This window comes from Emiliania huxleyi (genome assembly GCF_000372725.1).
Source record: "Emiliania huxleyi CCMP1516 chromosome Unknown EMIHUscaffold_149, whole genome shotgun sequence".
NCBI lineage: Eukaryota > Haptophyta > Isochrysidales > Noelaerhabdaceae > Emiliania > Emiliania huxleyi.
The window spans coordinates 307,645-318,856 of NW_005201102.1; the positions used below are offsets into that span (position 1 = coordinate 307,645).

An 11,212-nucleotide genomic window follows, 5' to 3' on the forward strand; every position below is an offset into this window, starting at 1 on the left:
AGTGGCTGCTGCTATGAGGACGGGGTCGTGTGTACAATAGGCGTGCGTGCAGCGATCGAGCAGTCCTTCACGGCGCGAGATTGCGCGAGATTCTCACGAGAACGTCCCGAGATTACCCACCGAGCGTCCTTCGAGGGGAGGTCGAGGGGAGGTCGAGGGGAGGTCGAGGGGAGGTCGAGGGGAGGTCACGAGGGGAGGCCGAGGGGGAGCCGAGAGGGAGCCGAGGGGAGCTGAGCGTCTTTCGAGAGGAGCCGAGAGGAGCCGAGCGTAGGTGCGCGAGCACTTTGAGGCGGCGGTGCGGCTGGCGCCGGCAGACGCGACTTCGCGCCACCTGCTCGGCCTCTGGTTTTACGAGGCGGCGGGGCGTGTCGTGGGCGACGCCGTGTCATCAACGGAGAAGAACAGTACCAACAACCATGCGTAGGTCGCGGGCCACTGCCGGGGCGGGGGGCACGCTTTCATCTCACAAAGAATGCGATGAGAGCGCGTACATTGTAGGTGGCGGGCCTGGCGAGATAGGAGGGAGATAGGAGGGAGATATGATCTCGCGTACATTGTAGGTGGCGGGCCTGTCTTGGGCGACGCGCAAGGTGGCCGCCGCCCTCTTCGCCACGCCGCCAACGGCTAGCCGTTTGTGCCGAGGCCAGTCTTGTGCCTCGCCAGCAGTGGTTGGGGCACCGCCCTCGTCCTTGAGTGAGTAGGGGAGCCACGCTGAGGCGCTCGCGCATTTCGAGGCGGCGGAGGCGCTCTCTCCTTGCTTCTAACTCAAGACCCTAAGTGTACCAATCAAGACTGGTTCATATTAACTAACACTAAAGGCGCTCTCTCCCGGCTTCTACCTCAAGAACCAGGTCTGCCTCGCGAAGTGCAGTCTGGCGCTCAAGGTGACCTCCCCCCCCCCCCCCCACCCACCCACACACACACACACACACACCACCGCTCACCCACGCGCACCGGGCCTTGCCCTGAGACGCGGAGTCGCGAGGGGTAGCTTGGCACCTCGTGTGTGTGTGGAGAAGTTGACCTGACCTCACCTGACCTCACCTGACCTCACCTGACCTTAGGACAAGCCGGCCGCGCGCCGCTGGCTGGCCTCCGCCGCGGCGATGGCGCCAAAGAGCGCCGATGACGAGGCGTCGCTCGCAGAGGCGAAGAAGCTGCTGGCTTCGTTGTGAAGTCGGGGAGGGCGGGGAAGGCGATACCAACTTTGTGCGACCTCGGGCGGGGGGCAGGAGGAACGTACCCTCTGCCCCGATGCGCCGCGAGCGAGCCAGCGGCCATTCCCGCCTCCCAGCTCGGGGAACTTGCCTCCAGACCCGTCCCGTGCCCGCCGCGTTTCTCTACATGTTCTCTATTAATTTGCATACTAGCCCGGTCGAACACCCCGGGTCGCGATTTTGGCAAGTGAATATGGGGGCATTTTACGATGAAATAAGAATCTAATGCCCGAGAGAAACACATAGACACCCACATGGTTGACCAACCCTTAATAGGTGAGGGTCAGTATGTTCACATTCACACCCAACAGACCGGCTCCAGCACACACGTACGAGCGTCTCAGCGCACACAGCGGCATCCTCCGCGCCTAGGCCTCCATAGCGTCCTCGCCCTCGCCCTCCTCGCCCTCCTCGTCATCGTCCTCCTCCTCCGCCTCGAGCGCCGCCTCGTAGTCAGCGACAAAGTCGACCTCCCCGCACGGCACCTGGTCCTCCTCCTCCCACGTCGCGATCTCCGGGGGCCAGCCCTCCCACAGTACCTTGTAGAGCACCGTCCCCGCCGCGATCTCCTCCCCCTCCCGCCCCGGCACGTCCCCGCCGTCGGCACGACGGCGGCGGCGGGCGCCTCCCGCGCACCGCCGCGGCGATGAGCCCGAGCGCGTCCATGTCGAGGAGACGCACGGCGCTCGAGGCGCCGAGCCGCTCGTGCGTCCCCATCGCAAAGGCGAGGAGCTTGAGGTAGGCGGGGATCTCTGCTGCTGCGGCGGCGCCGCCGCCGCCGCCGCCGCCGCCCGCGTCGGCCGCGGTCGAGGTGATCTTGGGGAAGACGAAGCGCGTCGCCGACTCGATCTCGAGCGCGCGCATCGCCCGCTCGGCCTCGGCCTGGGTGTTGCCGCCGCGCTGGGACGCTGAGCGGAGGCGCGAGCACACCAACTCGCGGCGCTTGTTGTAGTCCTTGACGTGGCGCTCGCATGCCTGCCAGAGCGACCTCACCGCGGGGCTGGCGGACATGGGCAAGGACACCGGCCCGCTCGCGCTCGCCGCCGCGCAGGCAGCCACCCAGCGGGCAAAGATCAAGGCCTTGTTGTGATAGAGCCCGTCCGTCGCCTTCGCCATCTTAGTGGCCAAATTGAGGAGGTAGGCGACGTGCGAGAGGGTGAGGCCGCCCACGGGGCAAGCCACGGCCAGCGCCACGGCGCTCGGCTCCTCCTGGGTCGCCACTGAGGCCAAGGCAGCAGCCACAGCCTGGGAGGAAAAGTGCGCCGCCGACGCGCACTTCTCGTGCGGGTCATTCTCGGAGTTGTCGGGGGCGTGCGAAGCTACCGCCTGCGAACGGCCGGTTGGCAGACGTCATGGCCGGCATGTGCGACCCTTAAGAACCCGCGTGCGACCAGAAGGTCGGCTGTGAGGCGAGGCTGAAGGCAGCCCAAAAACTGGTGGATTTGTGTTGCTGACAGTTGTGGGCGATCCAGCGCGAACTGACGGCAGGTAAGCCGGCAGGTGGGGGGCGGGGGTGTGCCGGGTGGATCCCCAAGCGGGCGAGCCGGGCCCGCGCATAGTTCGCGCTCGGGGGGCGCGCGAGCATGGAAAGACGCACCTCCATCGTCCTTGCTTACCGGCGCTTTTCGGCCGTTGGCACCATCGTTGATTGCGCGGGACTGAAATCCCAAATCTCTCAGCTCGAAGGGGGAATTTATTTGTTTGGGGGGTGTTCGACCGGGCTATGCATACAGAGTCTGGCGTAATCGAGATCTCTGCGAGAGAGTAGTAGATCGCAGACAGTGTAGATCGCAGACCAGGAGAGAGGAGTGCAGGAGATCCTAGCCGATTCTACCACACAGTCGGGCTTGGACCTTGGTTGAAGAGGCTAGTTCCATTTCAAAGTGGCACCGCCCGCGTTGTATCCTGTTCGTAGCCAGGTAGCTGTGAAGAGGATGCGAACCCATCGTCCGATATTGCTTCTTGCTTTTGGTATAGGGCTGAAATTCTTCGGCAAATGGCACACATGGAGTCGGGGGCGAGCGGCTGCCAAGAAGGCGCGCTGTACCCCCTTGCGAGCATGTACGAGGTTGCCCGAAATGCCGCCTGCCGTTTGGTAGATTGGAAGAAGACCCTTGGACCAAAGCAGCCCGGAGAATCGGCGCGCAGTCCCAGACTGACGGCCGGTGGCATGAAGCAAGATCGACTTCGGACCAAGTGTCACGTGACGCAAACGTGACGAAATTGCCAATTTGCGCCCTCGGCCCGACCTCTTGGCTAGAAATGACTCCCCCGATGCTCGGTTTGAACATCTCGCAAGCTGGCGTCGCTCGCATAACTGTGACAGGGCGATCCTCCCCTCGACGGAAGGGAGATCCAGAGCAGCTCCTGCTCTGCCCGCCGCCTGGCTGTTTGGCGACAGCAGAAGCCCGCGCAACTGCGTGGGTCCGCGCCACAGGTAGAGACGTTGAGCTTGGCAATGATTTGGTTGTCGTTCGGTCACGGGGCCTGGCGAGGTAGGAGCAGTGCCGATGCGGCGAATAGTCGTGCTTAGCTTCCTAGGCACCCGCAAATGTGCCCTCAACGCGATGCGTCGGCCGGCGGCGCGAGAGGAGGGCCGTGCGGCCCCGTCGGTGCGCCGCGCTGTCGCTCCGCCGCTAGCCGAGCCAAGGCACGCCATCGCCATCGGGGTGGCGATGGATGCGTGCTGGCGAGGGTCGGGGCGGCGGTCCTGACGCGCCGCTGCGTGGCCGCAGTGGCGCGCTCGACGCCGTGCGTCGAGTAGAGGAGCCGCGACGAGGGCGAGGCCGCCCTGTCGCCGCGTGGCGAGCCAGGCCTGTCCGCCGAGCCGCTGCGAGCCGCTTGCCCGTAAGACGGCGTCGGCAGCGTGTGCAGCTGGCGAGGCGGTGGCCGCATTCGGCTCTCTCCTGGGCATCCGCCGCGTGAGTGCGGTGGTGCTGCCGACGCGATGCCTCGGTTGGCGGCGCGAGACGAGCGCCGTGCCGCTCCGTCGGTGCGCCGCGCTGTTGCTCCGCCGCTAGCCGAGCCAAGGCACGCCATCGCCATCGGGGTGGCGATGGATGCGTGCTGGGGCGGGGCGGCGGTCCTGACGCGCCGCTGCGTGGCCGCAGTGGCGCGCTCGACGCCGTGCGTCGAGTAGAGGAGCCGCGACGAGGGCGAGGCCGCCCCGTCGCCGCGTAGCGAGCCGGGCCTGTCCGCCGAGCCGCTGCGAGCCGCTCGCCCGTGAGACGGCGTCGGCAGCGTGTGCAGCTGGCGAGGCGGTGGCCGCATTCGGCTCTCTCCTGGGCATCCGCCGCGTGAGCGCGGTGGTGCTGCCGACGCGATGCGTCGGCTGGCGGCGCGAGACGAGCGCCGTGCCGCTCCGTCGGTGCGCCGCGCTGTTACTCCGCCGCTAGCCGAGCCAAGGCACGCCATCGCCATCGGGGTGGCGATGGATGCGTGCTGGGGCGGGGCGGCGGTCCTGACGCGCCGCTGCGTGGCCGCAGTGGCGCGCTCGACGCCGTGCGTCGAGTAGAGGAGCCGCGACGAGGGCGAGGCCGCCCCGTCGCCGCGTAGCGAGCCGGGCCTAGGCGGCGTCGGCAGCGTGTGCAGCTGGCGAGGCGGTGGCCGCATTCGGCTCTCTCCTGGGCATCCGCCGCGTAAGCGCGGTGGTGCTGCCGACGCGATGCGTCGGTTGGCGGCGCGGGACGAGCGCCATGCCGCTCCGTCGGTGCGCCGCGCTGTTGCTCCGCCGCTAGCCGAGCCAAGGCACGCCATCGCCATCGGGGTGGCGACGGATGTGTGCTGGCGAGGGTCGGGGCGGCAGTCCTGACGCGCCGCTGCGTGGCCGCAGTGGAGCGCTCGACGCCGCGCGTCGAGTAGAGGAGCCGCGACGAGGGCGAGGCCGCCCTGTCGCCGCGTAGCGAGCCGGGCCTGTCCGCCGAGCCGCTGCGAGCCGCCCGCCCGTGAGACGGCGTCGGCAGCGTGTGCAGCTGGCGAGGCGGAGGCCGCATTCGGCTCTCTCTTAGGCACCCGCCGCGTGAGCGCGGTGGTGCTGCCGACGCGATGCGTCGGCTGGCGGCGCGAGACGAGCGCCGTGCCGCTCCGTCGGTGCGCCGCGCTGTTACTCCGCCGCTAGCCGAGCCAAGGCACGCCATCGCCATCGGGGTGGCGATGGATGCGTGCTGGCGAGGGGCGGCGGGCGGGGCGGCGGTCCTGACGCGCCGCTGCGTGGCCGCAGTGGCGCGCTCGACGCCGTGCGTCGAGTAGAGGAGCCGCGACGAGGGCGAGGCCGCCCTGTCGCCGCGTAGCGAGCCGGGCCTGTCCGCCGAGCCGCTGCGAGCCGCTCGCCCGTGAGGCGGCGTCGGCAGCGTGTGCAGCTGGCGAGGCGGTGGCCGCATTCGGCTCTCTCCTGGGCATCCGCCGCGTAAGCGCGGTGGTGCTGCCGACGCGATGCGTCGGTGTTGGCGGCGCGGGACGAGCGCCGTGCCGCTCCGTCGGTGCGCCGCGCTGTCGCTCCGCCGCTAGCCGAGCCGAGGCACGCCATCGCCATCGGGGTGGCGACGGATGTGTGCTGGCGAGGGTCGGGGCGGCAGTCCTGACGCGCCGCTGCGTGGCCGCAGTAAAGCGCTCGACGCCGCGCGTCGAGTAGAGGAGCCGCGACGAGGGCGAGGCCGCCCTGTCGCCGCGTAGCGAGCCGGGCCTGTCCGCCGAGCCGCTGCGAGCCGCTCGCCCGTGAGGCGGCGTCGGCAGCGTGTGCAGCTGGCGAGGCGGTGGCCGCATTCGGCTCTCTCCTGGGCATCCGCCGCGTGAGCGTGGTGGTGCTGCCGACGCGATGCGTCGGCTGGCGGCGCGAGACGAGCGCCGTGCAGCTCCGTCGGCGCGCCGCGCTGTTGCCCCGCCGCTAGCCGAGCCAAGGCACGCCATCGCCATCGGGTTGGCGACGGTTGCGTGTTGGCGTGGGAGGCGCGACTCATTGCGCATCCGTTCCTGGGGCGGCATCACAAGCGCTGCTGGGCTGCCGGGTTGGTCCTCGAGCCTCTGCTGTCACCAGTCGAAGCGGTGTCGGCGTCGAAGCGAGCCGAGGACCGCCGCGGCTCGGCAAACAGGGCGCCGTGTGTCGCCGCCTCGTCTTTCTTCTTTTCGCGAGAGAGCGGGAGCGTGAGCACGCGAGGCGTGGCGAGGACGCCTGAGGGGGACTGCCCGCAGGACAGCGGCGTCGCGTGTCCATGATCGCGGCGGCTCAGGCTCGCTTTTGCCCCAGGGCAAAGGTGGACACGTCCTGTGGTCGTGCGATGCCCCTCTGCGAGCCGCCGTTCACGGCGTCATTCCACACGCTCCCTTCTCGTTCTTAGATACACGTGATATCGTAGATAAGTTGTAACATAACCTTGATTTGACCATTTGCGCCATTTTGTCCCTCTCGGTGCATTCCAGAGGCAGCTGTGACCCCGCCGAGTGGACGGGGGCACTCAGCAGGTGGCGCGGTGTGCCGCCGTCCACTCGGCGGGGTCGCAGCTGCCTCTGCGCGTCCTGGGGAGGGACAAAAGTGTCGCCGCCGAAGGCGACTCGACGCCACCGAGATCGGAGATCAAGCTCTGACAGGTCGCACGTCGCTCCTTTGACGCCGACGTGACTCACCCGTGCAGATCACATCAGGACACGGTCTCGACACGCTCGGTACGACGCCTGCGACCCGTCTTGGGTCAGGTGGCACGACGCTCATCGCGCCTGGCAGCGCTGCCGTGCAGGTTGCCACGACGAGGTCGAGCACGCTTCTATACGCTCGCCCAGCCTTCCTTTCCATCCCATTAGGTAGCCTGGGAGCGGTGGCGGTCAGAGGCAAAGCCTGCGAGGGGTGGTGGAACCACATGTCACGGCTACTGCCGGCTCGACCCACGATAGCCTCCGGAGGCTGACTTTGCGGCACCATCATCGGACGATGTCGACGAGTTGGGTCGCGCTCGCGGTAGCCAGATGACCCCTCATACTAGGAGCATCGGCCATGGCCGTAGGGAGCGCGGGGCAGGGCGCTGGGAGCAACACGGAGCTCCGTTGGACGCGTTTTCAAGATTAGCGTGTCAGAGTGAAATGGAACTAGCCAGACTTGAAAGATTGAGATCACAGATTGTGGATCGTGTTGGCCGAGTTGCCAGGGAGCAGGGTCAAAGGTGGAGATTGGACTTTGGAGATGGAGAACACAGATCGTAGATCCTCGCGCCGGGCATCCACCACTGGGGCGTTCCGCTGTCGGGCGATCTCGTGATTAGTAAAGGCCCGTGTGTAGCTCTTACGAACATTCCCGAAGGAGGGCTGCTGACAGGGTTTGAGAGAGAGAGAGAGAGGAGAGAGAGAGAGAGAGAGAGAGAGAGAGAGAGAGAGAGAGAGAGAGAGAGAGAGAGAGAGAGAGAGAGAGAGAGAGAGAGAGAGAGAGAGATTGCCAGAACAGGTGTGTATTCTTTTGCTTGGGCGGCCAGCATGCCGGTAGGTAGGGTAGGTCTGGGCCCTCCCGTCGGGTTTTTCCCTCTCTTCACGCCGGAATTTTCAGAAAAAAGAAATTTTCCGCGGAAATCACGACGTCAACCCTCCCCAAGTGGGTGATCTGGTGCTTGTAGGGCTTGAGAGTGGCCTGTCATGTCTCAGGAAGGACTGTGGTTGCAGGAGAGTACCACCAACCATCACTCTAGTTGGTATAGTACCCCACCTTCACCCGTCCCATGATTTCTTTTTTAGTTCCCATAAGTAGGGTTGGTAGGTAGGTAGGTAGGTAGGGGCACCGCAGGGGCCGGTCGGGTTTTTGCAGAATTTCAGCATGCTGGCCGCCCAAGCAAAAAGAATACACACCCGCCAGAACGGCGTAATAAAGCGAGAGAAGGACGCACGTCGAATGCCGCATGCATGGCTCCGGGTCAACACGACGTTGAACCACGCAGATCTCGCCCGCCTAGTGCCGGGTATACAGCCAGCCACCGACGAGGAGTGGTTGCAACGGCACCACACGGTTTTGCAGCTCAAGAAGACGGTTGCCAGTCATCATGCGCCGCTCTCGGCCAATCAGCAGAGGAGCACAGAGCAGTGGATACGGACCCTCGATCCTAGTCACGCGACGCTGGTGCAGATCGGAGCCAACCTGCACCAGAGCACGAGGGCCGCAGTGCGTGGCGCTCGGATGGCGTGCCCTCCTGCTTGAGCCCGCGCCGCCCATCTTTGCGAGGCTGCGCGCCAAGTATTCGAATCGCACGCGTTACCGGCGCGTGCGGACGGTGAACGCCGCGGTGTGCGACCAGTGTGGGTCGGAGCCGGTGCCGTTCTGGCACGTGGACACGTCAAACGCGACAGGGAACTGGGGCTCTTTGCACGCTGATGCTAGGTGCCGACAGGGCCATCGGCAGGCGTGTGAGCAGGAGCGTGACCAACGGCGAGCACGTCCGCCTCGAGGCGATCGACACCTTCATCTCCGAGATCTCATCGCTCAGCGCATCGCACCTCGTCCAGTTCCAACGGCTCTACACGACGCAACGCGGCCCGTGCGCCCTGTGCGGCCAGCTACTGGCGGGCCGTGCCTACGACGCCTCTTGCAGCTCGCGCGTCATCCGCGACAACATGCGCTCGACTACCGTGCGCTGCTACTGCATGCAACAGGAGCTACCGTGGGAGCACGTCTCACTCTTGACCATTGGTGCGCACACACACTAGCGCCGCAGACGGGCCTGCGTCGCATATACTGACGCACGAGGGCCCCGCGCAGATGCGGAGGGTCACGACTACAGTGTGCTGTCTCAGTACCCGTTTGCCTCCAGTCCGGTCCAGCGGGTCGTCTTCGAGGCGACGCACATGCGCAACGTCGACTTCGATCGCGCTGCCGCGCTGCTCGATTCGCATGGCTTCGTCTTTCTGAAGGGCGGCTACAAGGCCGGTGACAACGTCTGGCACCACCCCGGACGTTGACTGCCAACCGGCCATGCGCGCCCGCCGGTGGGCGTCCATGCGGCGGAGCCGCCGCTAGAATTGTTTTGGGGCTGAGGCCCTGCCTCTCACTCGGAGAGCGTATCGATTTCCCCCCCAGAGGAGTGTTTTCCGTCGCGTGAGAAAAGTGTTGGTAGGGAAAGGGGGAGGAAGCTACAAAGGCTTGACTAATAGCCGCCGTCGGAGTGGAGCGTGCTCGAGGTGGCCGTCTGGCTCGAGCACCGCTCCCCGGCTCTCTCTCGCACGCCTCGATCTCACCGAGCGCGCCGCCCTGCGCGCGACTATGAGCAAGGAGAAGATGGACGGCGTCTCCCTCGCTCTGTGCGCGGAGTTCGAGCTCCTGCTCAAGCTGGGCGTAGCCGCAGGTGGCCGCAGTCCCTCGCACTATCATGACGGGTAAACTCCCACATAGGCTCATCGCGTTTGGAGACGCAGGGGTAGCCAGGGTAGCCCCAAACTCGTGGTCAGATTTAACCCACCTCGCCTCGGCCGCGCAGGCTCCGCGGTGCAGGTGGCCCGCGCGGTCGAGCAGCTGCTGGTAGCGAAGCCTCCCGAGTTCGCTGGGCGTAGCACAAACAACGGACGACCCTCCGGCTAACTAAACTGGGTTGACGGCCGGCAGATCCATTGGGCGAGGGAGCGAGCGGGCGTCGCGTGACGCGTCACACCCCTCAGCCTCTCACCGATGGCAGAGCGTATGGGCTGCGCAAAAATCGCCTTGGAGCACTTGGAGTGCAGTCATTAACCTCACATCCAGGGCCGGGGAGCTAAGAAGCGCACCCAGCGGGCCGGATGATCGGCATCGGGTTACGGGCTAGAGAGCCCTAGCCCTGGGGGGGTGCGCGTTCGCAGGGAAAGGGCCGTAAAGTAAACACGGGTCTCCGACGGTTAGTTCCGTGTACCGGGTTTCCCCTTAACTGCAGAACGCCCCCTCTACTCGGAGCTAACGGACACACAACACTGTACTCCACGCACGTACACGGATACGCTGGAGATTGGTTTTTTTTTAAAGGCAGAGGGTGCCGTGTTTGTGCTCTGCATCCCGCATCGCGATGGGAGCCTGCGGCAGCAAACAAAAGCTGGCGCACAATCGAGCCACCGCCGCCAACCAGATATTGGACGCACAGTACGAAGCCCACATCCAGGATCTGGAGACCCGGCTCGAGGAAGCGGAGCGAGCGGCGCGGCAAGCGCAGGACGAGGTAGCAGAATATAAAGTCCAGGCACAGTTGGCCAGTAGCGCGGCGCTATCGGCGCAGGTCGCCGCGCTCGAGGTGCGGCTCAAGGAGTATGAGGCGCCGAGCACGCCCCTTGCCGTCTCCCCTCCTTTCCGGAGCCTTGTCCCGTCGGCCGATCCGTTCGGTCCCCTGGATGGTGGCTCGCCGTCGGCCGATGCAGCGGCCGACGATCGGAAGCGGCGGGCGGCGCTCGCGACACGCGTGCAGGCGTGCTACCGGGGCCACTACGCGCGGGCAAAGCTCGAGGCGGCGCAGCTCGAGGAGCGACAGGCGTCGCTCTCGCGGCAGAAGGCGGAGGCGCGGCTGCGCGGGCTGCATGCCAAGCAGGCGCTGTCCCCCCGCGGCGAGGGCGAGGGCGAGGGCGGCGAGGCAGGCGCGGAGGCGGCGGAGGCGGCGGTGGCGGAGGCGGCGGTGGCGGTGGCGAGGCTGCAGCGGGAGGAGGCGGAGGTCGCGGCAACAGACCTTGTCAATAAAGCTCCTCCCTACAGCCTCCCAGGAACGCCATGGGCATGTCGAGAGTGCCACTTGAAGCAAGTACGTCTCTGTCGTGAGAGTAGGCGATGCGAGAGGCGGAGGCGGAGGCGGAGGCGGAGAAGGCTGTCGCGGCGGAGGCTGCTCAGCAGAAGCCTTGGGAGCCGTGTCTGACTCCGCGAGGAGCGGCCACGCGGGAGAAGGCAAAGGCATACGCCGAAGACGCGTGGGAGAGGGCGCGGCGTCCCGCGCGAGGGCGACGAGTTGTGCAGATCGGCGCTGCTCAGCGCATTGCCATGTGGTCAGGCGAGGCGCGACTCCCAGGCGAGGCGCGCAGCTCTC

At 66.4% G+C, this 11,212-nt stretch overlaps 4 protein-coding genes across 4 annotated transcripts in view; 3 read left to right on the forward strand and 1 right to left on the reverse strand.

Annotated features, from left to right (window-relative positions):
- EMIHUDRAFT_228699 (hypothetical protein) overlaps positions 1-40 on the forward strand; it is a gene marked incomplete at both ends in the record, with an annotated part of 1,178 nt that extends 1,138 nt beyond the window's left edge. Inside the window, one exon of the mRNA XM_005786867.1 lies at positions 19-40. Coding sequence (XP_005786924.1) covers positions 19-40 — 22 coding nt within the window. The remainder of the gene's footprint in view (positions 1-18) is intronic.
- Positions 41-1,585: 1,545 nt separating this feature from the next.
- Positions 1,586-2,820, reverse strand: EMIHUDRAFT_111324 (hypothetical protein; the record flags this gene model as incomplete). Its single annotated transcript, XM_005786868.1, has 4 exons — positions 1,586-1,756; positions 1,854-2,171; positions 2,211-2,543; positions 2,815-2,820. 4 exons carry the CDS (start codon positions 2,818-2,820, stop codon positions 1,586-1,588), a joined length of 828 nt encoding a protein of 275 aa, XP_005786925.1.
- An 80-nt stretch (positions 2,821-2,900) lies between these two features.
- EMIHUDRAFT_441314 (hypothetical protein) lies at positions 2,901-4,117 on the forward strand. The gene has a single exon (XM_005786869.1). The coding sequence runs from the start codon at positions 3,480-3,482 to the stop codon at positions 3,714-3,716; it is 237 nt and encodes a 78-aa protein (XP_005786926.1). The 5' UTR covers positions 2,901-3,479; the 3' UTR covers positions 3,717-4,117.
- Positions 4,118-8,558: 4,441 nt separating this feature from the next.
- On the forward strand, positions 8,559-9,143 carry EMIHUDRAFT_228702 (hypothetical protein; the record flags this gene model as incomplete). Its single annotated transcript, XM_005786870.1, has 2 exons — positions 8,559-8,874; positions 8,944-9,143. 2 exons carry the CDS (start codon positions 8,559-8,561, stop codon positions 9,141-9,143), a joined length of 516 nt encoding a protein of 171 aa, XP_005786927.1.
- Between the last annotated feature and the right edge of the window lie 2,069 nt (positions 9,144-11,212).

Bases quoted from the DNA above. Each gene is read 5' to 3' on its own strand.
- EMIHUDRAFT_441314 (XM_005786869.1), top strand. From the start codon at position 3,480: ATGACTCCCCCGATGCTCGGTTTGAACATCTCGCAAGCTGGCGTCGCT.